Source organism: Carcharodon carcharias, chromosome 4 (assembly GCF_017639515.1).
Source record: "Carcharodon carcharias isolate sCarCar2 chromosome 4, sCarCar2.pri, whole genome shotgun sequence".
Classification (NCBI taxonomy): Eukaryota; Metazoa; Chordata; class Chondrichthyes; order Lamniformes; family Lamnidae; genus Carcharodon; species Carcharodon carcharias.
Genome location: NC_054470.1, coordinates 71,716,462 through 71,741,901, shown reverse-complemented (window position 1 = coordinate 71,741,901; position 25,440 = coordinate 71,716,462). Strand labels below are relative to the sequence as shown.

The window sequence follows — 25,440 nt, the reverse complement described above, 5'->3', positions numbered from 1 at the left end:
ATTGGATGGATTGATATCCCAAGCAGGGGAAATGATGGTCTGGACTAAAAATTTGTGGGAAGAAAGCATCCAAGCATAAATATGAATATTTACGCACCAGAGTTCATTGGGGCAGGGGAGGACCCGTATTATCTATGACAAAAGTGCACCCCCAAACCCCCTGCCACTAGGGGCACAGCTAGGATGCCCACCTGCTGAAGAGCACTACTAGTCTGACAAGTTAGTGTCTATAATTCACAAAAGCTGCCTGGTGTCATCCACAGATATTATGATAAAAAGCAGATGATTTGACAACCGGAAGTAGTGCTGCCTTATTTAGATGAAAGGAGTGTAGAGCAGGTGGTAAACTGACAATGTTCTTTAATTTTTGCTTGGCTTGTTTGGCATTCCTATTAGTACCAGTACATATAGTAATGGGCAGACAGTGCAAACGGACTTGCACAGCACCAACACACAAGAAAAACTCCGCAGTTCCACAGCTACCAAAATGTACGCAATTACCAGTTGAGTTTGCATCCATGTCAGGACTTTATATAATATTCTCAGGACTCTTGATCCCGCAGTAACTGAGCCCATATATCGGTGAACATGATAGTCTGCTTTTACAGTTGCAGCCCACAAGATAAATCCAAAGATCTGGGCAGGGTGAAGGCCATGCCACCAAGCTGAAAAAGCAAATGTTGACATCAGAGGCTGAACTTTGCTGTGTTGAAACACCATCCTCCTTAGCCAACCAGCTGTGGTTTTGTTCCATGTTCGAGCAATCTCGGATATCTTACTGGTTGTCTCAAGCGTCCAGATATCAGCATCGGAAAGAGTAGCTTTTCCAGTCCTGCCGTTATCTAATCCCAGGCCAACTAAATTGTTAAGAGATTCACTAAGAAGCCATTGAGAGTAATATGCTAATCTGAACATCAAAGCTGTAATCCAAATCAATAAAATATCCTTAGGAACACCCCATTGAAGGGATCCTTGGTTGCTTTGCTCTATAACACTAATACAGTTTCTTACAGATATTCTCAGCATATTCAACAGAAAAAATAAGACACACTTTTTAAAAAATGACCACAAAGGTTTGGCGATGCATTTGTGACCAGACTCTTTAAGATTTTCTATGTGAATCCTGAACATTTGAAAAGAACACAGAGGTCCTCCAAGTAGTGCAGGAAAATATAGCATGTAGCTGAAGTATGGTAATGAACAGTAGAGAATTTCAGAGCCAAGGCCATTTTGCTGCATAATTCGAGCTGGAATCTTGATTTCACCTTCATGAATGTCCATTGACATTGATGTTACTCTTTGTGTTAACAGCATCAGAGATGACAGCGCTATTATGAACCTGAATGTGAAACCAAGCATAATCCTCTTAATAGTGATGTATTAACTTATTTTTGTACACAAATAAATGAAGTTGTTACTGGAATAATACTTGTTAAAAAAAATTCCAAACACTAGAAGGGAGCAGCAGATAGAATGTGTAATTTTAAGATATTTTTCTCATTACAGTTGTCTTCTTCACCCAATAAAGTGTAACTTTACCGGTGCACTATCCTCAAAACAATTCATATTCCCTTTCACCTCTTTTGTAGAAACTGTCTTCCAATCACACTGCTTAACTCTTTTTACCTCCAGCCTTCCCCTGCCCACTTTGAGGCCATTTCAGGAATTAGTCTTCTGTTTGTGCAAAGACTTGTTTGCACTTACCATAGACCTGAAGAAGGACAATGTGCAGAAGGAAGCCATTTGGCTCACTTGCCTGTGCCAGGTTTTTGTAGAGCTATTCAATTAATGCCAATTCCCTATTCTTTCTCTATAGCCCTGCCAGCGCTTTTCCTTCAAGTATTTATCCTTTTGGCTTAACCTTTTGAACTTACTACCGAATCTATTTCCATGATCCTCTCAGGCTGTGCATTAGTGCATTCCAGATCACAATAACTCAGTGCATCAAGAGATGTTTGCTCTGTCCCTTTTGCTAATCACATTTTAAATCTGTTTCCTGTGGTTATTGACCTTTCTACCACTATATATTGTTTCCCCTTTTTTTCTCTATCAAAACCATTTATAATTTTGAACATCTCTATCAAATTTCCTTTTTTTCTCTAAAAGAATAGAATCACAGAAACTTTATGGTGCAGAAGGAGGCCATTTGGCACATAGAGTCTGCACTGCCTCTCAAAGAGCATTCTACCTAGTCCCAGTCCTTATCCCCATAACCTTGCACATTTTTTTCAGATAGCAATCCAATTTCCTTTTGAATACCTTGATCAAACCTGCCTCCACCACCCTGTCCAAAAGTTCATTCCAGACTTCAGCCACCCTCTGGGTGAAAAAATTTTTCCTCACATCACTTTTATTCCTTTTGCCAATTATATTGAATCTGTGCCCTCTAGTTCTTGATGTTCTCTTGAGTGGGAACAGTTTCACACCTGTTCATACCTCTCAGGATCTTGAACACTTCTGACAAGTCTCCTCTCAGCTTTCTTTTCTCCAAGAAAACAGTCTCAACTTCTCCAATCTATCCTCATAGCTACAGTCCTTTATCCCTGGAATCATTCTTATGACTCTCCTCTGTACTCTCTCCAGTGTCTTCACATCCTTCCTCAAATATGGTGCCCAGAACTGGACACAGTTCTCCAAATGAGGCCCATCTAGTGTCTTATATGAGTTCAACATGACCTCCTTACTCTTGTACTCAATGCCCCTATTAATAAAGCCTAAGATACTACTATATGCTTTATTAACTGCTCTCTCAACATGCCCTGTCATCCTCAATGACTTATGTACAGATACACTAAGGTCCCTCTGTTCCTGTGCCTCCTTTAGAGTTTCTCTCTTTATTTTATACTGTCTCACCATATTCTTCCTGCTGATATGAATCTCCTCACACTTCCCTGCATTGAACTTCATCTGCCACTTGTCTGCCCAATCTACCAACATGTCTATGTCCTCTGAAGTTCAAGACTATCCTCATCATAGTTGACAACATATCCGATTTTCATATCATCTGAAAATTTTGAAATCATGTCCTGAACACCACAACCTAGGTCGTTACTATATATCAGGAAGTGCAAGGGTCCCAACACTGACGCCTTGGGATCTCCATGACAAACCTTCCCCCAATCTGATAAACAACTCAGCCAATTCCTTATCCCAGTGCCTACTTTCTCTTTTATTCCATGAACTAGAATTTTACTTGCAAGTCGGTTGTGTGGCACTGTATCAAATGCCTTTTGAAAATCCATATACATCACATCAGCAGTGTTTCCCTTATCAACCTTCTCTGTTACCTCCTCAAAAAACTTCAGCAAGTTAGTTAAATATGATTTTCCCTTAATGAATCTAAGCCAACCTTCTCCAGTCTTTCCACATAATTGAAGTCCCTTCTAGTACTGTTCCAGTAATTCTCTTCTGCACATTCACTAAAGCTTCGACCTACTTCCTAAGGTGTGCTGCCCAGATGTGGACACAATAATACACCTGAAATCTAACTGGTATTTTATAAAGGTTGAGCATAATTTGCTTGTTTTTGTACTCCAGCCCTCTATTACAAAAGCCAAGAATCCCATACTTTTTGTAAACAACCTTCTCAGTTTGTCCTGCCACATTCAAAAATTTGTGCACATGCACCCTCAGGTCACTCTGTTCCTGCACCACATATAGTCCCTTACCCTTCAGTTGGGATCTGATTCAATAGTGTTCAGGATTAACCTTTATTTACTTTAATGCAAGACATTGATTTGGTTATATTGGCAAATTACCCTGTAAAAAGCAGGACAAATCCAACACAGCAATAACAATCCCATTATCCTACTCTCAATCTTCAGCAGTGATGGAAGGAGCCCTGTGCTATCAAGTGGCACTTAACCTGCTCACCAATGCTCTTTTTGGGTTGCAACAGGACCACTCTCCTCCAGATCAACTTGACTTACAGCCTTGGTGCAAATATGGACAAAAGAGCTGAATTCCAGAGATGTGACTGCCCTTGACATGAAGGCAAGCATTTATCTTACTGTGACATCAAGGAGCAAAGATATTTTATGCCCTAGGTGAACCTTCACCCTGGCACCCCCATAATTAACTTTTGAAAATTAATACAGTAAAATGGTCCCACTCCCATACAACTGCTAAGACTTATCAAGTTCATGGTTAGGCCTGCCCTCAGCCCTCACTCTGGTCTCTGCCTCTCAAGTTCCATCCCACAGCTCTGCCTCTGCAGCACCATGTTCCCTCAGCACCATTCAGATTCGTGCAGTCCACTCCCACACCTGTCGCGAGATCTCAACAGACATCACAGGATCATCGCTCAGGATAACAGCAAAATACTGCGGATGCTGGAAATCTAAAAAAACAGAAAATGCTGTAAAAACTCAGCAGGTCTAGCAGCCTCTGTGGAGAGAGAAACAGAGCTAACATTTCGAGTCTGTATGACCCTTCTTCAGAGCTGAAGAGAAGTGGAAATGTGATTAAATTTATACTGTTTAAGGGGGGTGGAGCAGGTGGAGCTGAACAAAAGGTCAGCGATAGTTGAGCACAAAGGAGAGATTGATAAAGCTGGAATGGACAAAAAGACAAAGGGAGCATTAATGGTAGTGGCAAGGCTAAAAAAGGTGCTGATAGTGGCAAAGGTAGGAAATCAGAATGTGATAATAGCAGAACAAGAACCAGCACACTGAAAAAAACATGAACTTGTGATAGATGGCCCTTTTGGGGATGGGGTGGGTGGAGACGGGTGGTGGGGACAAAAAGGATAGCAAATGGGGTAGAGAGGGGGGTAAAAAAGGGGATAAGGCCATTGATAAATGAATAAAAATAAAAATAAGTGGATAAAAATTAAAATGGAATGTAGATAAAAGGGGACTAAAAAAGGGGTGAGGATAGAGGAGAGAGTTCATGGTCTGAAGCTGCTGAGCTCAATGTTAAGTCTGGAAGGCTGTAAAATGCCTGATTGGAAGATGCGATGCTGTTCCTCCAGTTTGCATTGGACTTCATCGGAACATTGCAGCAGGCTAAGGACAGGCATGTGGGCATGAGAGCAAGATGGAGTGTTGAAATGGCAAGTGACAGGGAGGTCTGGGTCATGCTTGCGGACAGACCGAAAGTGTTCTGCAAAGTGGTCACGCAGTCTGCGTTTGGTTTTCCCAATGTAGAGGAGACCACATTGGGAGCAGTGAATGCAATAGACCAAATTGAAAGAGGTGCAAGTGAGGCACTGCTTCACCTGAAAGGAATGTTTGGGGCCTTGGATGGTGAGGAAGGAGGAGGCAAAGGGACAGATGTTGCACCTTCTGTGATTGCATGGGAAGGGACAGTGGGAAGGGGATGAGGTGTTGGGGTAATCCCATTCTCTCAGTTCATCCATTCCCTCAGTTTCTTTGCCTCCATCGCATTTGTTCTGATGATGCCACTTTCCAAAGCCGTGCTTCTGACATGTCCTCCCTCTTCCTTAACTGAGGTATCCCCCCCACTGTGGTTTACAGGGCCCTCAACCGTGTCCGACCCATCTCCTGCGCCTCTGGCCTCACACCTTCCCCTCCCTCCCAGAACCATGATAAGGTCCTCCTTGTCCTCACTTTTCACCTCACCAGCCTCCACATTCAAAGCATCCTTCTCCCGCATTTTTGTCAACTTCAGCATGATGCCACCACCAAACACATCTTCCCCTCACCCCCCTTGTCAGCATTCCATAGGGACCGCTCCCTCCAGTAGTTACTGTTTTTGTATCATCACTCAGGAGTTGCCTTGAATGGCTGAACCTTGTGAGACCTCAATCTGCATCACGAGATCATCACCTGGAGCAGGGTAAGGAACGTGACTGTACAGTCAATAAGCATGTGCCTGTGGATGGAAATGGTCCACTCCTCCATCACCCCCAACACCTCATTCCCTTCCCAAGGCACCTTCCATGCATTTACAGAAGGTGCAATACCCTTAATTTGGGCTACTGCATTCGCTGCTCCCAGTGCGGTCTCCTCTACATTGGGAAGACCAAACACAGATTGGGTGACCACTTTGGGGAACACCTCTGGTCTGTCCGCAAGCATGACCCAGACCTTCCTGTCGCTTGCCATTTCAACACACTATCCTGCTATCATGCCCGCATGTCTGTCCTGATGCAATGTTCTAGTGAAGCCCAATGTAAATAGAGGAACAGTACCTCATCTTCCGATTAGGCACTTTACAGCCTTCCGGACTTAACACTGAGCTCAACAACTTCAGACCATAAAATCCTTCCTCTATACTCACCCCTTTTTAATTCCCTTTTTTCAACATTCATTTTTTTTTTATCTGCTTATTTTTATTTTTATTCATTTATCCATGGTTTTGTCCCCTTTTTTTAATTTCCCCTCAATCCTATTTTCTATCCTTTTTTCTCCGCCCCATCCCCGAAAGGGCCATCTGTTACATGTTCCTGTTGTTTTTTTCTGTGTGCTGGCCCTTGTTCTGCCATTATCACATTCTGCTTTCTTACCTTTGCCACTATCAGCCCTTATCACTGCCATTAACACTCCCTATGTCCTTTAGTTCATGACATCTTTGTCCATCTCTCCTTTGCCCCCACCCATCATTGGCCATTTATCCAGCTTCACCTGCTCCACACCCCCCTTAAAAACAGTGTAAATCTCATCACATTTCCACTTCTCTTCAGCTCTGAAGAAGGGTCATACGGACTCGAAACGTTAACTCTGTTTCTCTCTCCACAGCTTCTGCTCGACCTGTTGAGTTTTTCCAGTATTTTCTGTTTTTGTATCATCACTCAGGAATTGCCCTTGAATGGCTGAACCTTGTGAGACCTCAATCTGCATCACAAGATCATCACCTGGAGCAAGATAAGGAAGGGAACGCGATTGGATAGTCAACAAGCACATGCGTTGGACGGAAATGGTTGGGAGGTTGTAAGCATGCATGGGGACTGGGGTGGTGCGGGGGGTTGCCGGGAAGGAGCTGGTAGCTGCTGTTGTGTGCTAGAAAATTCCAGATGGACAGGGAGGAGGGACTGAAGTGAAACTGCCCCGCCCCAGGCACTCGGTTAAGTTGCTCATGCTCATAATAAAGTCATATCGATATCATTTTAAAGTTTCAGAATTCAGACTTCAGTTTTTGCCACAGTGCTGGTGCTGGCGTGCTGTGGCTGCTGTCCCAACCGTTGTCACCCTAGACGACTGCCTAGTTTGCCAAGTGGTTCTGCTGGCCCTGTCAAAGAATCCAAGTAAAATGTAAATCAACTGGGATGAGAGAATAATTTTCCACTGCCCCAAAACATTTCTAGCCCAAAGGAAGATGGTGGTGGCAGTTAGAGTCTAGGTTCAGCATCAATACAGGAGCTCCCTCAGACAGTATCCTTGACCTATTTCCTTCAGCTGCTTCATCAATGAGATACTGGTTACATGGTTACATGATTACATGGTTCTTCTGGTTTTTCACCTTCAGCTACAGTCTGACCATAAGACCACAAGACCATAAGACATAGGAGCAGAAATTAGGCCATTTGGCCCATCCAGTCTGCTCCGCCATTCAATCATGGCTGATAAGTTTCTCAACCCCATTCTCCTGCCTTCTCCCCGTAACCTTTGATCCCCTTACCAATCAAGAACCTATCTATCTCGGTCTTAATTACACTCAATGACCTGGCTTCCACAGCCTTCTGTGGCAATGAATTCCATAGATTCACCACTCTCTGACTAAAGAAGTTTCTCCTCATCTCTGTTTGAGTCCTGACCAGATTACTCTGCCCTGGACCGAAGCACATTTCTCCACTTCTTCTGGATTGTATTGTGACTGCCAACGTAACCATAATTTTTTTGCCCTGTAACTGATGCTGCATGCCTCCTGGATCTTCATTCCAATGGAAATTCCTCCATCAATGTATCTTCTGACACCTTACCCATCAAATAGCTTCTGGACTTCACTCATGCCACGCCTGTCTCTGAAATTGGACAACCAGTTTGTTGATGCTCTAAGCTAACTCCACCTATGTATGTCAACTTAAACTTGCTGTGGGACTTATGGCTTTCACTCTGGGCTCTCTCCTCTTGGCTCCTCTCTATCCCTGATCAGTACTAGGATGAATGCATCCTAATTAATGCTCCATATCCAGGTCTATGTAATTTCAGTTTTTCCCATGTCTATTTACTTGCACACTTTGGCCGCCACTTTGGATTAGAGTCCATCACTTCGATTTTCACTTTATTATTTTCCTCCCTCTTTTTACTCCTTTATTGGTGGCCCTTCTAGACCTTCAGCTCCTGTGACTATGCCTCCTTTCATTTCTCCTTTCTCTGTACATTGTCTTACCAAATCCCCATCCCAATCCTTCAGTATTCTTTGACCTCCCTACCCTCCTACTGCCATTCGAGGCTTAACTTCCTCTTAGTTGAGCCTACAGCTTCCCTCTCTGCTGCTCTTGCCATTCTGAAGGCATTCACCGCTGCCTTCACATGAGCATCAACCCCAACTACACATTCCCACTCTCTCCCTGCTCTTCACACCCAGGACACCAGCTGGGGAATGATCTTGCCAATCTCCTCCCTGTCCAACTCATCCCCCCAGCAAACCCACCCCCCACCCCGCCCCCCACCCCTTCCCCACCCCCCAACTATGCTGAACCTGTGGACTCTGCCAGTGGATCAGCTATCACCTTTCTTCTTCACAGCTCCCTCCAGAATGTCCATTCACTCATAAACAAAGCTCTTCCCATCATGAGCTTATTGTGGATGATTGCATCGACATCATAGCCTTGACAGAAACCTGGCTCAGGGTGATGACACCTTCCCTCTCAATGAAGCCAACCCTCCTGGTTATAGCTTTCACCACTCACCTCACCTCGTCACAGTGGTAGTGTGGCTCTTATCAACAAATCGCACTTTTGTTTGTCCCTTAATCGTCTGACATTTTCTCCTCCTTTGAGCACCTTGCCATATTCAAATCCTCTCATCTTTCATTTGAAACCCTGGCTCTCGACCATCCACCTAAATAGCATGCCAATTTTCTTATGGAACAATCCTCACTACTTTCCTCCCTCAGCCTCTACACCAAGCAGCTTCTCATCCAAGGTGATTTCAAACTCCACCTCAATTCATCACATTCTATAGTCCCTGAGTTCACTGCCCTCCTATTCTCCCTTAATCTCTTGCTCCATGTAAACACACAAGGCCATGTTCATGGCCACTTGCTTGACCTTACCATCCTGTGAGGCCCCGCTCCCATAGTACCAATCACAGATAAGGCCAGCTCTGACCACTTCTTTGTACTGCTCTCAACCCACAACCCAGGTCCCCTCTAAACCCTACTTCCCTCTGTATCCGCCCTGGAAAGAAATCTTTCCCAATTCATTACAACTGCAGTTTAAAAATCCCAACTGTCTTGCCTTTGGCCCTCTGGTCACCACAGCATTTTTGCAGCTATTGATCTTCTCAACTCCAACCTCAACTCCACCCTTGATGCCTTAGCCCTCATTAAAAACATTACTCTATCTCATCCTAGCCATTTCCCCTGGTGTGGCTCTTATCTCTGCTTCCTGAAGTCCAAGGGATGTAGATTTGAAAGTGTGTGGTGGACGACTGGTTTAGCCATCCACTGGACCATATGAAGCACTATTGAGTCCTGATTTCATCTGCTAAAACTGCTCAATATTCTACAATCATCCTGGAATGCAAAGATAACCCCTGGCTTCTTTTCTCTACAGCAAGCTTTCTTCTTTAGCCCTTCTCTGTCTCTTCCAACATCACCTCAAACAAGAGGTGTGAGGAGCTCATAGATTTCTTTGTGCCCAAGATTGAGGCCATCCCACCAGCTGCTTCTGCTGCTTCTCTCCCTTCCCCTAGCCCTCCAGGCCAAACTTCATCTAAGGTCCTCCTTCCCTAGACCTGAACTTGTACCTTTCCCTAGTTTCTCTCCTATTTCCCTCATGCTCTCTTCAAGTTCATCTTGGCCATTAGTGTATAAAAATAGGGAAGTGTTGTTGCAACTGTACAAGGCATTGGTGAGACCGCACCTGGAGTACTGTGCACAGTTTTGGTCCCCTTACTTGAGGAAGGATGTAGTTGCACTGGAGGCAGTTCAGAGGAGATTCACTAGATTGATTCCAGAGATGTGGGGCTTGTCTTATGAGGAAAGATTGAGCAGTTTATGCCTATACTCGCTAGAGTTTAGAAGGATGAGTGGAGATCTAATTGAGGTATATAAAATGCTAAAGGGGACAGATAAAGTAGATGTGGAGCTGAGGTTTCCCCTTCTGGGGCATTCTAGAATGAGAGGCCATTGTTTTAGGCTAAAGGGTGGTCGATGTAAATCAGAGATGAGGAGGAATTACTTTTCTCAAAGAGCCGTGAATCTGTGGAATTCACTACCTCGGAGTGCAGTGGATGCTGGAACGCTGAATAAATTTAAGGAGGAGATAGACAGATTTTTAATTAGAAACAGGTTGAAAGGTTATGGGGAGAGGGCGGGAATTTGGAGTTGAGGCCAAAATTAGATCAGCCATGATCGTAATGAATGGTGGGGCAGGTTCGAGGGGCTGAATTGCTTGCTCATAGTTCTTATGTTCTTATAAGATTCGCCTCCTGCTTCCTTGACCATATTCCCAAAAAACTACTTCCTTTTTCTTTCCTGGCTCCTATGTTAGCTGATATTGCTAATGGCTCTCCCTCCTTAGGTTCTGTTCCTCTCTCCTTTAAATCTGTTGTTATTCCCCTGACCTCAAAAAACTCTTGACCCCATCGAACTCAAAAAACTCTTGACCCCACCGTCCTTGCAAACTACCACCCCATCTCCAACCTCCCTTTCCTCTGCAAAGTCCATGAATGTGTTACCTCCCAAATTCATACTCATTTTTCCCACAGCTCCATGTTTGAATCACCCCAAAGTACATAATACTGAAATTGCTCTTCTCAAAGTCATTGGTCTTATGTTATGCGACTGTGACTAAGGCATAATATCCCTCCCCGTCATTCTAGAACTGCCTGCAGCCTTTGACACAGTTGACCATCCTCCTCCAATGCCTCTCTGCTGCCATCTAGCTGGGTGGGACTGCAGTCACCTGGTTCCACTCTTATCTATTTGATCTTTGCCAGAGAAACACCATTAATGGTTTATCCTATTTCCAGGCCAGCTACCTCTGACGTCTCCCATGGACTATATTTGGCTCCCCTCTGCCCCTCCTTATTTCTCAACTACATGCTGCCCCGATGACATAATTTAAAAACAAGATGTAATTTCCCACATGCCCGCTGACGACACCCAGCTTTACCTCACCACCATCCCTCTCAACCCCTCCTGTAGATCTAAATTGTCAGTCTGCTTGTCCAACATACAATGTTAGGTGAGAAGAAGCTTCCTAAAATTATGGCCATTATTTTCCACTTCCGTTTGCAGCGGGTGTCATAGCTTGTGGGAGTGGAAAATGTCAGGAGATCACAAAAATCAGTTTCATGTCATCGTAAAGCCAGTTTGCAATCATTCGCTCCACCTATAAATAGCGGGCCACGTTTCCCACTGCTGCACGTTGGGAATCTAATTCAACACTTTTGCATCTCGTTATAAGCCTTGTTCGCTGCAATCATCCTCCCCACACTGGATCATTAGCAAATTTTACTTCCTGTGCCACGGTGTCATGGTCAGTTAGCTCATCAACCTCTGCAGCCTCCACTCCCACGCAAACAAGTTGAAAAAACCTCAAACCTATTGGACAATTGCAAGGACCAGGGCTCCTGCACTCCTGCCCCCTGGGTCCTCTTACCTGCCTCACTTGCAGTTACGCCCGCCTGTCTCTGACCACGGACCAAATCAGAAGACTCTATCCTAAGGGGTGTGACTGCCTCCTGGAATAAAGTGTCCAGGTAACTTTACCCCTCCATGATATGCTGCAGTGTCTGCAGCTTGGCCTCCAGCTCAAAAACTCAGAGCCGAATTTCCCGCAGCCGCCAACACTTACTGCAGATATGTTTGCCCTGGATCACAACGGTATCCAGAAACTCCCTCATCCTGCAATCACAGCACATTACCTGCCCTGCCATCTCCAATATATGTTAGTTAATTAATAATTGCTAGTTAATTAATTATAATGAGTAAAGCAAACATCTCTCAATAGGTTTAGGCACTGCCAGTAAACTTTACAATACTGATAAAACAATACAGTACTTGCAATACTGATAAAACTAATAATACCAGTTACTGGTTTACCTGATCCTTCTGCTGCACCAAAGTGGAAATCAATTACTAGAGGCTGAAAAAGGGTAGAAGAAAAAAAGCACCTCCTCTCCGCCCTTCACCAAACTCCCCGCTCAACAGACTTTATTTATTGTAATAAACCTTACCTAAAGCACCTCTTTCCCCCATGCACTGAATTCCCACTTTGAACCAAATTCCCAAATATTTCCATTATTTTTAAATGTATTTCCATTCATTGTTTCATCTCCACCTTTTAGCCTATTTCGATCCCTTCCCCTCACCCCACCCGCACTAGGGCTATCTGTACCTTGCTCATCCTGCTTTCTACCTTTAATGTCACCATTAGCACATTCCTTAGCTAATATCACTACTATCAACAGCCCTTTGTCCTTTTGTCTACGACATCTTTGACAATCTCTTTTTTGCCTCCACCTATCACTGGCCCTCTATCCAGTTCTATCTGTCCAACCCCCCTCAATCAGCTTATATTTCACCTCATTTCTATATTTCCTCAGTTCTGATGAAGTCATACGGACTCGAAACATTAACTGTATTCCTCTCCACAGATGCTGTCAGACCCACTGAGTTTTTCCAGCTATTTTTATTTTTATTTTTGTCCCAAATGTACTTACTTGGTCTCTGTCTCACTCAGGCTGAAGTCTCCCCTTACTGATCGTGCGCCTCTTACTGACACCCAAGATGTTGATAGTGGGGGATTCAGTGATGGTAATGCCATTGAATGTCACGAGGCAATGATTAGATTCTGTCTTGTTGGAGATGGTCATTGCCTAGCACTTGTGTGGGATGAATGTTACTTGCCACTTCTCAGCCCAAGCCTAGATATGGTTCAGGTCTTGTGCATTTGAACATAGGCTGCTTCAATATCTGAGGAGTCACGAGTGGTGCTAACATTGTGCTATCATCAGCGACCATCCCCACTTCTGACCTTATGATGGAAGGAAGATCATTGATGAAGCAGCTGAAGATGGTTGGGCCTAGAACACTACCTTGAGGAATTCCTGCAATGACATCCTGGAGCTGAGATGATTGACCTCCAACAACCATAACCATCTTCCTTTGCGCTAGGTGTAACTCCAAGCAGCTGAGAGGTTCCCCCTGATTTCCATTGATTCCAGTTTTGCTAGGGCTTCTTGATGCCACACTCGGTCAAATGCTGCCTTGATGTCAAGGGCAGTCATTCTCACCTCGCCTCTGGAGTCCAGCTCTTTTGACCATGTTTGATCCAAGGCTGTAATGAGGTCAGGAGCTGAGTGAACCTGGCGGAACCCAACCTGAGCATTGGTGAGCAGGTTATTTCTAAGCAAGTGCCGCACTGTTAATGACCGCCCCCCCCCATCACTTTACTGAGTGCGTGAGGTTAGAATGATGAGATGGCATTGCCTTACCCTGATGAAACAGGTGCGATTATTCATCCACTTTCTACATGGGATGGCCAACCTCTTCTGTGCAGCATTGGCACTGACCACCATTGCCACTGCCTCCCAAGCTAGAGTGGTGAGATTGCTGGACCTCCTGCAGCCAGAGCAGGGGTAGAGGACATCACGGCGAGCTTCCAAACGGCATTCCAGTGATGGGTCACTGAACTCTTCTTGGCTTTCAGGGCCGTGTCTTCATTGAAGCAGTCCTAGGCTGCAAGCATTGAGAACTGTGTGTGCTGCTGCAGTTTAGAAATGGCACCTGGAGTGAGGTAACAGTGAGGTAATAGCGTGGAGGGTGATTCAGTCTGCCCACCAGTGAAACAGCATGTTTCTTGTGGTTACATAATTACTGTGCCGGGAAGCAAAAACCCACTCTTGTGGTTAGCATGCAAAACGCCTTTTTTCACGCCCGCCACCACAGTCAGTGCAATTCAGGGAAAATTCCACCATGTACCTTGGCAAAACTGAAGCCATTGTCTTCAGTCCCTACCCTACTTCTGCTCCATCACCACCAACTCCACCCTTTCCTTGACAAATATCTGAGGCTGCACCAAACTATTCACAAACTCTATGTCATATCTGAGCCCGAAATAAGCTTTCAACCACATCTCCATGCTTCACTAAGACTGCCTATTTCCACCTCCATAACATAGCTCAAACCCAGCCCTGCCTTAGGCCCTTCTGCTGTTGAAACACTCATTCGTGCCTTTGTTACCTCTAGACCTCCAATACACTCCAGGCCAGCCTCCAACATTCGGGGGTAAACTTGAGGTCATCAAAACTCAACTGCCCATCTCCTAACTTGCACCAAATTCTGTTCACCAATCACCCCTGTGCTTGCTGACCTACATTGCTTCCTGGTTAAGAAATACTTTGATTATAAAATTCTCATCCATGTTTTCAAATTCTTTCATGACCTAGCCTTTCCCTATCTTTGTAATCTCCTCCAGCTCCACCATTCTCTTAAGATATCTGCAGTACTCTAATTCTGGCCTCTTGAGCACCCCCTGTTTTAATCCCTCCACCATTGGTGGCTGTGTCTTCAGTTGCCTTAACTCCTAAGCTCTGAAATTCCTCCCCTAAACCTTCCACCTCTCTACCTCACTTTCCTCCTTTAAGGCACTCCTTAAAATCCACCTCTTTGACCAAACTTTTTGGACACCTGGTCTTATATTTTTTAATGTGGCTTGATGTCCTATTTTGTTTTATAATGCCTCTGTGAGGCACCTTTGGCCATTTTATGACAATGAAGGCACTTTATAAACACAAGTTCTTGTTGTTGAGGGCAGAAGTGGGGTTGTTCACTGATGATCGCACTGTGCTCATTTCCGTTCTCAATTCATCAGAGAATGAAGTAGCCTGTGCCAAACTGAGCAAGACCTGGACAACATCCAAGTTTCAGCTAATAAATGCCAAGTAATGCTTATGCTGATCATCTCCACCAAGAAAAAACATCTAACCACTCCTTGACATTCAATGGCATTACATCATTGACTTCTCCCATCGTAGCAGGAGTGGGACTCACTGGATTGCTCTGTGGGGAGCTGGCATGGACTTGATGGGTCAAATGGCCTCCTTCTGTGTTATAAATGATTCTATCATTCTATGAACCATCATTGACCAGAAACTCACTGAGCCAGTCACATATCTGACATGGCCACTAGTACAGATTAGAGGCTTGGTATTCTGCGGTGACTGACTGCTCTGAATCTCCTGAATTTCCAAACCTACAAGAAAACCAATAAGATACAAGTCAGAAGTATGATTGAATACATTCCACTTGCCTGTACTGGTGCAACTACTATAGTACTCAAGAAGCTCAAGACTATCCAGGGTATAGCAGTCCGCTCCCCAGCCAATATCTCAAGCCCCTCCACCACTGGTGGTCTATGGTAGCTGTGTTGACTATCCAGTAACTCACCAAAAATCTTTTGAGCACTTCCCAACCCATCTGCTCCACCACCTAGAAAGACAAGAACAGCACATGTCTGGTAATACTATCACCTCCAAGTTCTCCTTCAAGTCATACACCATCCTGACTTGGAAACATATCCCTGTTCCTTCATCAGCATAGGGTCAAAATCCTGGAACTCTGTACCTAATCGCACTGTGGGATTAACTTTGCTACACTGGCTTTCTCAATGACAGGATTGTTATGCTACTGATGTGCATAAACTTTGAATGAGCAAAACCAAGTATGAAAAATGAGCTCAAACTGGAGCTTCAGCTTAAAAAGTACACAATATGGAGTTAGTAATTAAACTAAATGCTGGGAAATTGAAGATAATTGAAATCAAGAAGGTTTATTTAAATAGAACATTCCTTACCAGTGATAAACAGGCCAGCTACATACTGTGCTCAGGAACAGCTCATTAGTGGGATATAAATAACTCATGCCTCATCTTGTGTAAGACATTTTGTTAAACAGAAAAACTGAGATGTTAGGGCAATAGAAGTGTAGTGTGGCATGCCTATGTATCCATATGATCATACGAATAAGGAGCAGGAGTAGGCCATTCGGCCCCTCAAGCCTGCTCCACCATTTAATAAGATCAGGCTGATCTGATAGTAACCTGAAATCTGCATCCCACCTACCCCCGATAACCTGTCACCCCTTTGCTTATCAAGGATATATCCACCTCAGCCTTAAAAATATTCAAAGTCTCTGCTCCCACCGCCTTTCCAGGAAGAGAGTTCCAAGGACTCACAACTCTGAGCGAAAAGATTTCATCTCCGTTTTAAATGGGCAACCCCTTATCTTTATCCTAGTTCTAGATTCTCCCACAAGAGGAAACATCCTATCCATATCCACCATGTCAAGTCCTCTCAGGATCTTATATGTTTCAATCAAGTTGCCTCTTACTCTTCTAAACTCCGGGGGCTACAAGCCTAGCCTGTCTAACCTTTCCTCATAAGACAACCCGCCCATTCCAGGTATTAGTCTGGTAGAACAAAAATAAAAATACCTGGAAAAACAGGTCTGGCAGCATCTACGGAGAGGAACACAGTTAACGTTTCGAGTCCGTATGACTCTTTAACAGAACTAAGTAAAAATAGAAAAGAGGTGAAATGTAAGCTGATTTAAGGGGGTGATGGGACAGGTAGAACTGGATAGAGGGCCAGTGATAGGTGGAGATAGCCAAAAGATGTCATAGACAAAAAGAAAAAGAGGTGTTGAAGGTGGTGATATTATCTAAGGAATGTACTAATTAAGGGTAGAAAGCAGGACAAGCAAGGTACAGATAGCCCTAGTGGGGGTGGGGTGGGGTGAAGGGAAGGGATCGAAATAGGCTAAAAGGTGGAGATAATAATCAATGGATGGAAATACATTTAAAAATAATGGAAATAGGTGGGAAAAGAAAAATCTATATAAATTATTGGGAAAAAAAAGGGGATCAGAAAGGGGGTGGGGACGGAGGAGAGTGAGTTCAAAACCGTCTCTGAACTGCTTTCAACACATTTACATCCTTCCTTAACTAAGGTGACCAATACTGTACACATCACTCCAGATGTGGTCTCCCAATACTCTATATAACTGAAGCATAATCTCCCTACTTTTGTAAAAGCAAAGTACTGCAGATGTAGGAACTCTGAAACAAAATCAGAAAATGCTAGAAAAACCCAGCAGGTCTAACGGCATCTGTGCTAGTATCACATTCTGCTTTCTTACCTTTATGTCACGATCAGCACCTTTTTTAGCACTAACCTTTGTCCTTTAGTTCATGACATCTTTGTCAATCCCTCCTTTGACCCCACCTATAGCTGGCCTTCTATCCAGCTCCACCTGCCCCACCCCCCCTTAAACAGTATAAATGTAATCATATTTCCACTTCTCTTCTGCTCTGAAGAAGGGGCATATGACCTCAAAACGTTAATTCTGTTTCTCTCGCAGCAGATGCTGTTAGACTTGCTGAGTTTTTCCAGCATTTTCTGTTGTTGCTCTGTACTTGTGTATCCAATTCCCCTCACAATAAATGCTAACATTTTATTAGCTTTCCTAATTACTTGCTGTACCTGCATACTAGCCTTTTGCAATTCATGCACTAAGACACCCTGATCCCTCTGCACCTCAGAGCTCTGCAATCTTTTGCCATTTAGATAATAAGCCTTTCTTTTATTCTTCCTGCCAAAATGGACAATTTTGCATTTTTTGACATTATACACAATTTGCCAAATCTTTGCCCATTCACGTCACCTATCTATATCTTTTTGTAGCCTTCTTATGTCCTCTTCACAACTTATTTTCCTACCTATCTTTGTGACATCAGCAAATTTGGCAACCATCCAATCCATCCCTTCACCCAAGTCATTTACATAAATTGTAAACAGTCGAGGTCCCAGCACTGATCCTTCTGGCACACCACTCGTTACATCTTGCCAACCTGAAAAAGACCCATTTATGCCAACTCTCTGCTTCCTGTTAGCCAGTCAATCTCCTATCCATGCCAATATGTTACCCCCATGCCATGAGCTTTTATTTGCTGCAATAACCTTTGATGTGGCAGTTTATCAGATGCCTTCTGAAATCTAAGTACAGTACATCCACCAGTTCCCCTTTATCCAAAGCACATGTTACTACCTCCAAGAACTTTAATAAGCTGGTTAAACATGATTTCAAAGAAAGAAGAAGAAAAGTACAGCACAGGAACAGGCCCTTCAGCCCTCCAAACTTGCGTCGATCATATTGTCCGTCATCTAAAACATTTTGCACTTCCGGGGTCCGTATCCCTCTATTCCCATCCTATCCATGTATTTGTCAAGCTGCCTCTTAAACACCACTATCGTAGCTGCTTCCACCACCTCCTCTGGCAGCGAATTCCAGACACTCACTACCCTCTGAGTAAAAAACTTGCCCCGCACATCTCCTTTATAGTTTTCTCCTCTCACCTTAAATCTATGTCCCCTAGTAATTGACTCTTCCACCCTGGGAAAAAGCTTCTGACTATCTACTCTGTCCATGCCACTCATAATTTTGTAAACTTCTATCAAGTCGCCCCTCAATCTCCGTTGCTCTAGTGAGAACAATCTGAGTTTCTCTAACCTCTCCTCATAGCTAATAACCTCCAGACCAGGCAGCATCCTGGTAAACCTCCTCTGTACCTTCTCCAATGCCTCCATATCCTTCTGGTAATGTGGTGACCAGAATTGCACGCAATATTCCAAGTGTGGCCTAACCAAGGTTCTATACAGCTGCAGCATTACTTCCCAGCTTTTATACTCAATACCCCTGCCAATGAAGACAATCATGCCTTATGTCTGCCTGACTACCTTATCCACCTGCGTTGCCACTTTCAGTGATCTGTGGACCTGTACACCCAGATCCCTCTGCCCGTCAATGCACTTAATGGTTCTGCCATTTACTGTATAATTCCTGCCTGTATTAAACCTTCCAAAATGCATTACCTCGCATTTGTCTGGATTAAACTCCCTCTGTCATTTCTCCGCCCAAGTCTCCAACCGATCTATATCCCGTTGTATCCTTTGACAATCCTCTTCACTATCTACAACTCCTCCGACCTTAGTGTCATCTGCAAACTTACTAATTAGCCCAGTTACATTTTCCTCCAAATCATTTATGTATACTACAAACAGCGAAGGTCCTAGCACTGATCCCTGCGGAACTCCACTAGTCACAGCTCTCCATTCAGAAAGGCACCCTTCCACTGCTACCCTCTGTCTTCTATGACCAAGCCAATTCTGTATCCATCTTGCCAGCTCACCTCTGATCCGTTGCGACTTTACCTTCTGTACCAATCTGCCATGAGGGACCTTGTCAAAGGCCTTACTGAAATCCATGTATATAACATCCACTGCCCTTCCATCGTCGATCATCTTTGTCACTTCCTCAAAAAACTTGATCAAGTTAGTGAGACACGACCTCCCCTTCACAAAAACACGTTGCCTCTCACTAATACGCCCATTTGCTTCCAAATGGTAGTAAATCCTGTCATGAAGAATCTTCTCCAATAATTTCTCTACCACTGACGTAAGGCTCACCAGCCTGTAATTTCCTGGATTATACCTGCTACCCTTCTTAAACAATGGAACAACATTGGTCATTCTCCAGTCCTCTGGGACCTCACCTGTAGCCAGTGAGGATGCAAAGATTTCTGTCAAGGCCCCAGCAATCTCCTCCCTTGCCTCCCTCAAGACTCTGGGGTAGATCCCAGCTGGCCCAGGGGACTTATCCACCTTAATATTCTTCAAGACACCTAACACCTCCTCTTTTTTGATCTCAACATGATCCAGGCTATCTACACACTCTTCCCTAGACAAATCGGCTGTTAAGTCCTTCTCTTTGGTGAATACTGATGAGAAGTATTCATTTAGTATCTCTCCCATTTATTCCGGCTCCACACACAGATTTCCACCTCTGTCCCTGAGTGGGCCTACCTTTTCCCTGGCTACCCTCTTGCTTTTTACATATGTATAAAAGGCCTTGGGATTTTCCTTAATCCTGGTTGCCAGTGACTTTTCATGACCCCTTTTAGCCCTCCTGACTCCTTGCTTAAGTTTCTTCCTACTTTCTTTATATTCTCCACGGGCTTCATTTGTTCCCAGCCTTTTAGCCCTTATGAATGCTTCCCTTTTCTCTTTGACTAATCTCACAATATCCTTCATTATCCAAGGTTCCTGAAACTTGCCATGCTTATCCTTCATCCTAGCAGGAACATGCCAGTCCTGAATTCTTATCAACTGACGTTTAAAAGCCCCCCACATATCAGTTGTTGATTTGCCCTCAAACATCCACCTCCTGTCTAGATTCCTCAGTTCCTGCCTAATATTGTTATAATTAGCCATCCCTCAATTAAGCACCTTAACTTGAGGACTCCTGTTATCCTTATCCACCAGTATCTTGAAACTTACTGAATTATGGTCACTTTTCCCGAAATGCTCCCCTACTGAAACTTCAACCACCTGGCCGGGTTCATTCCCTATTACCAGGTCCAGTATTGCCCCTTCCCTAGTTGGACTATCTACATATTGTCTCAGGAAGCCCTCCTGGATGCACCCTACAAATTCTGCACCATCCAAACCCCTAGCACTAAGTGATTCCCAGTCAATATAAGGAAAGTTAAAATCACCCATCACAACAATCCTATTGCTTTTACATCTTTCCAAAATCTGTCTACATAACTGTTCCTCAATCTCCAGCCGGCAATTGGGTGGACCCCCAACATTGTGACTGCAACCTTCCTATTCCGGAGCCCTACCCATATTGTCTCGCTGCATGAGCCCAATGAGGTGTCCTCCTGTCGTACAGCTGTGATATTCCCCTTAACCAGCAGTGCAACTCCACCACCTCTTCTACATCCCTCTCTATCCTGCCTGAAACATCTAAATCCTGAAACGTTTATCTGCCAATCTTGTCCATCCTTCAACCAAGTCTCTGTAATAGCAATAACATCATAGCCCCAAGTACTAATCCAAGCTCTAAGCTCATCTGCCTTGCCTGTTATATGTCTTGCATTGAAGCAAATGCATTTCAGACCCCCAGTCCCACTGTGTTCAGTAATTTCTCCCTGCCTGCCCTTCCTCTTAGTCCTACTGGCCATATTCACTGGTTCCCAGTCATTTATTTCACCTGCTGACCTATTGCTCTGGTTCCCACCCCCCTGCCATACTAGTTTAAACCCTCCTGAGTGACACTAGCAAACCTCGCAGCCAGGATATTGGTGCCCTTCCAGTTTAGATGCAACCTGTCCTTCTTGTACAGGTCCCACCTGCCCCGGAAGAGATCCCACTGATCCAGATATCAGAAACCCTCCCTCCTACACCATCTGTTCAGCCACATGTCCAGCTGCACAATCTTCCTATTTCTAGCCTCAATAGCATGTGGCACAGGGAGTAATCCTGAGATTACAACCCTAGAGTTCCTGTTTTTAAACTTTCTGCCTAACTCCCTGAACTCCCGCTGCAGGACCTTGTCACTCTTCCTGCCTATGTCATTAGTACCAATGTGTACCACGACCTCTGGCTGTTCTCCCTCCCTCTTCAGAATGTCCTGTACCCGATCAGAGACATCCTGGACCCTGGCACCAGGGAGGCAACATACCATCCTGGTGTCTCTTTCACGACCACAGAAGCGCCCATCTGAGCCCCTGACTATAGAGTCCCCTATGACAATAACTCTTCTGTGCTTTGACGGCCCCCTGCTTAACAACAAAGACAGCTGTGGTGCCACTGCTCTGGCTACTGCTGTTGCTTTCCCCTGATAGGCCATCTCCCCCCAACAGTATCCAAAATGGTATAACTGTTAGAGAGGGGGACAGCCACAGGGGATTTCTGCACTGACTGCCTGCCCCTTCTAGCAGTCACCCATCTATCTCTCTGTACCTTGGATGTGACCACGTCTGTAAAACTCCTGTCTATGATGCTTTCCGCCACCTGAATGCTCCTAAGTGCATCCAACTGCTGCTCCAACTGATCCATGCGGTCTGTGAGGAGCTGCAATTGGGTACACTTCCTGCAGATGTAGTTGTCTGGGACACTTGAAGCATCACAGATTTCCCACATCCCACAGGTGAAGCACTTCACCCCAGCAACTGCCATTTCTAGAACTATTTAATAAATTAATTTAAATGTAATAACTGCTTATTGACTCCTTATTAACTATACGTTCCCTAGGGCTAGATTACTACTATAAATGCTAAATTCTAAGAACAGTAATCCCCTGATTATGGTCTAGATACCTTCTACTTATTAATTAAGTGATTAATTTATTAGGTATAATTAGTTTAACAATGTTTTAGTTTCAAATTCAGTGTAGATTCTCTATCAGCCAATCAGGTCACAGATTTACCTTAGAAATAAACTGGTACGTTTCATGACCCACATTGACACTGGGGTGAAACACACTGCAGCAGAATTCCTGTTTGTGCTGTGCAAACAGAGTGTTGATTATTTTTTTAAAAGACCCGAGGTCTGCGAATCCCCGAGGTCAGGTTTTTATACTCACCTCTCTGGAACTCCGCCCTCTGACTCTGCTCCCTGGAAGTAGGCGGCGAATCCCCAAGATAAGGTTTTTATACTCACCTCTCTGGAACTCCGCCCTCCGACTCTGCTTCTTTTCACAAAACCATGTTGACTCTGCCTGAAAACCTTGAACTTATCCAAGTGTCCTGCTATAGCTTCTAAAATTTTCCCTACAATAGATGTTAAGCTAATTGGCCTGCAGTTTCCTGCTTTCTGTCTCCTTCCCTTTTTGAATAATGGAGTTACATTTGCTATCTCCCAAGCTAATGGAATTCTTCCCGAATCTAGGGAGTTTTGGAAAATTAAAACCAATGCATCAACTATCTCACTAGCCACTTCTTTTATGGCCCCAGAATGAAGTCCATCTGGACCCAGACACTTGTCAGCCCGCAGCTCCAACAATTTGCTCAGTACCATTTCTCTGGTGATTGTAGTCTTCCTGAGTTCCTCCTTCCCTTCTATTTCCTGATTTATTGCTGTTTCTGGGATATTACTTGTATCCTCTATAGTGAAGACTGATAAAAAATACTTGCTCAATTCATTTGCCATTTCTTTGTTTTCCATTATCAATTCTCCATACTCATTTTCTATATGACCAATGCTCACTTTGTAAATTTGTTTCTTTTGAAAATATTTATAGAAACTCTTACTATCTGTCTTTATTTTTCTGGCTAACTTTCTCTCGTATTCTAATTTTTCCCTCCTTATTAATCTTTTAGTCATCCTTAGATGTTTCTTATATTCTGTTCAATCTTTTGACCTTGCACCTATCTTTGCACAATTATATGCTTTTTCTTTAAGTTTGATACTATCTTTAACTTTTCAAGTTAACCACGAATGGTGGGTCCGTCCCTTGGACTTTTTCTTACTCGTTGGAATAATTCTACTCTATGGCAACATTGTGTGGGAGTGGGCATGGGCAGGCCTCCGATCGGCACCCCACATTGGGGGTGCACCGCCATTTTACATGGGAGAGCCAATTAAGGCCCGCCCAGCTTGACATCCACCAGGATATGTGCTCCCTGTGCAGGCGGGGGTCGGGTGGGGTGACTCCCTCAGCTGGGAGTACAATCTATCGCGCATGCACGCGAAAAACCACACAGATCTCTCTGAGGCAAAGTGCTGCCTCAGGGAGATTGGCTTTGATTCAAAAGTTGAAATAAAGGCAATAAAAAAATTTCCCTGCCATGTCCCCTCATGTGACTCTGTCACATGAGTTGGGACTTGTCAATAACTTTTATTTAAACATTTGAGAAAAATTTAAATCTTGCTTTTTCTGAGGTCCGCCTGGTCTCCTGGCCTGCCCGACAACCTTAAGGTTGGATGGGCAGGTCCATCAATCAGGGTAATTTGTTTTTTAATGGCCTTAATAGGCCTTTGACAGTTTGGCGGGCATGCAGCTGGTTCGGCTGCACGCCTACCAAACTGAAAATCTAAATGATGTGGGGTGACGTCGGGACATACACCCTGTCCCCGCTCGCTGAATGGATAAAGCTGCCCTATGTATTCTGAAATATCCATTTAAATGTTTACTATTGCATTTCCATTGACCTATCCGTTAACCTAATTTGCCAATTTACTTTAGCCAGCTCTGCTTTCATGCTCTCATAATTTCCCTTATTTAAGTTTAAAAACATATTCTTGGACCCACTCCTGTCTCCCTCAAACTGAGCGTAAAATTCAAGCCTATTATGGTCGCTGTTACCTAGGGATGCCTTCACTATGAGATCATTAATTAGTCCCATCTCATTGCACAACACCCGGTGTAGTATAGCCTGCTCTCTGGTTGGCACCAGAACATGCTGGAAACATTCTATGAACTCCTCATCCATCTGTCTCTTCTAGTCTATATGTCGATTAAAATCTCCCACGAATATCACCCTGCCTTTCTGACAAGCTTCCGTTATTTCTTCCTTTATGCTCCATTCTGCCATGTGGTTACTATTAGGAGGCCTGTATACGACTCCCACAAGTGACTTCTTGCCTTTGCCATTTCTCATCTCTACCCAAACCGTTTCCACATCCTGGTTTCCTGAACTTAGGTCATCTGTCTCTATTGTGCTAACACTATAATTAACTAATAGGGCCACCCCTCCACCTTTTCCTTGCTTCCTGTCCTTCCTAAATGTCCTATATCCGTTAATATTCAGATCTCTGTATTTGAATGCACAAAGCAGAGAAGAAAAGAGTTGACGTTTCGAAGGGTCATGAGGACTCGAAACGTCAACTCTTTTCTTCTCTGCCGATGCTGCCAGACCTGCTGAGTTTTTCCAGGTAATTCTGTTTTTGTTTCATACTTATTTATTTCATTGTGCACTCTCAGTTCATCTGTTTTGTTTCAAATGCTTTGTGCATTCAAATACAGAGCCTTTAGTTTTATCCTTTTATTCTTTTTATAACCTTGAGTCTCATGTGTTGATTTATCCATGCCTCATCAGCTTAAGATCTTCCTGGACTCTTAAGAGGCTGTTAGACATGATTACCTCCAGAAGGAAACCTCTTGATGCATGTCTTATCGAGATTGATCAATTGAATGGAAAGGGTTTTTATTTGAATTTAAATTATACAACAGTATAAGAATTTGAACAAATTCTGGCACATTCTTTCACGTTCTTTCAGATTCTTCCTTTCTTTTCTCTGGACAGAATTTTCAGAATGACATGTTTGGGGGGGAGGGGAGGGGGGGCGGGGACGGGCCCTGCACGTCAGCGCGTAAAATGAGGCGCAATGACGTCGGGCGAGCATGCCAATGTCACCGCGCGCCATCGTGGTATTTCGTTGGGTGGGCGTGTGATGAAATGCAACACGTGCCCACCATTAATTAATGGGCTAGTTAAGACCCTTAACTCGGCAATCAACG

At 44.1% G+C, this 25,440-nt stretch overlaps 1 protein-coding gene across 1 annotated transcript in view; it reads right to left on the bottom strand.

The window, feature by feature from the left end:
* Nucleotides 1-360: 360 nt before the first annotated feature.
* Nucleotides 361-25,440, bottom strand: part of mboat4 (membrane bound O-acyltransferase domain containing 4) — a 50,670-nt gene continuing 25,590 nt past the window's right edge. Inside the window, exon 4 of the mRNA XM_041185300.1 lies at nt 361-1,339. Within this exon, the coding sequence (XP_041041234.1) occupies nt 361-1,339 (979 nt within the window). The remainder of the gene's footprint in view (nt 1,340-25,440) is intronic.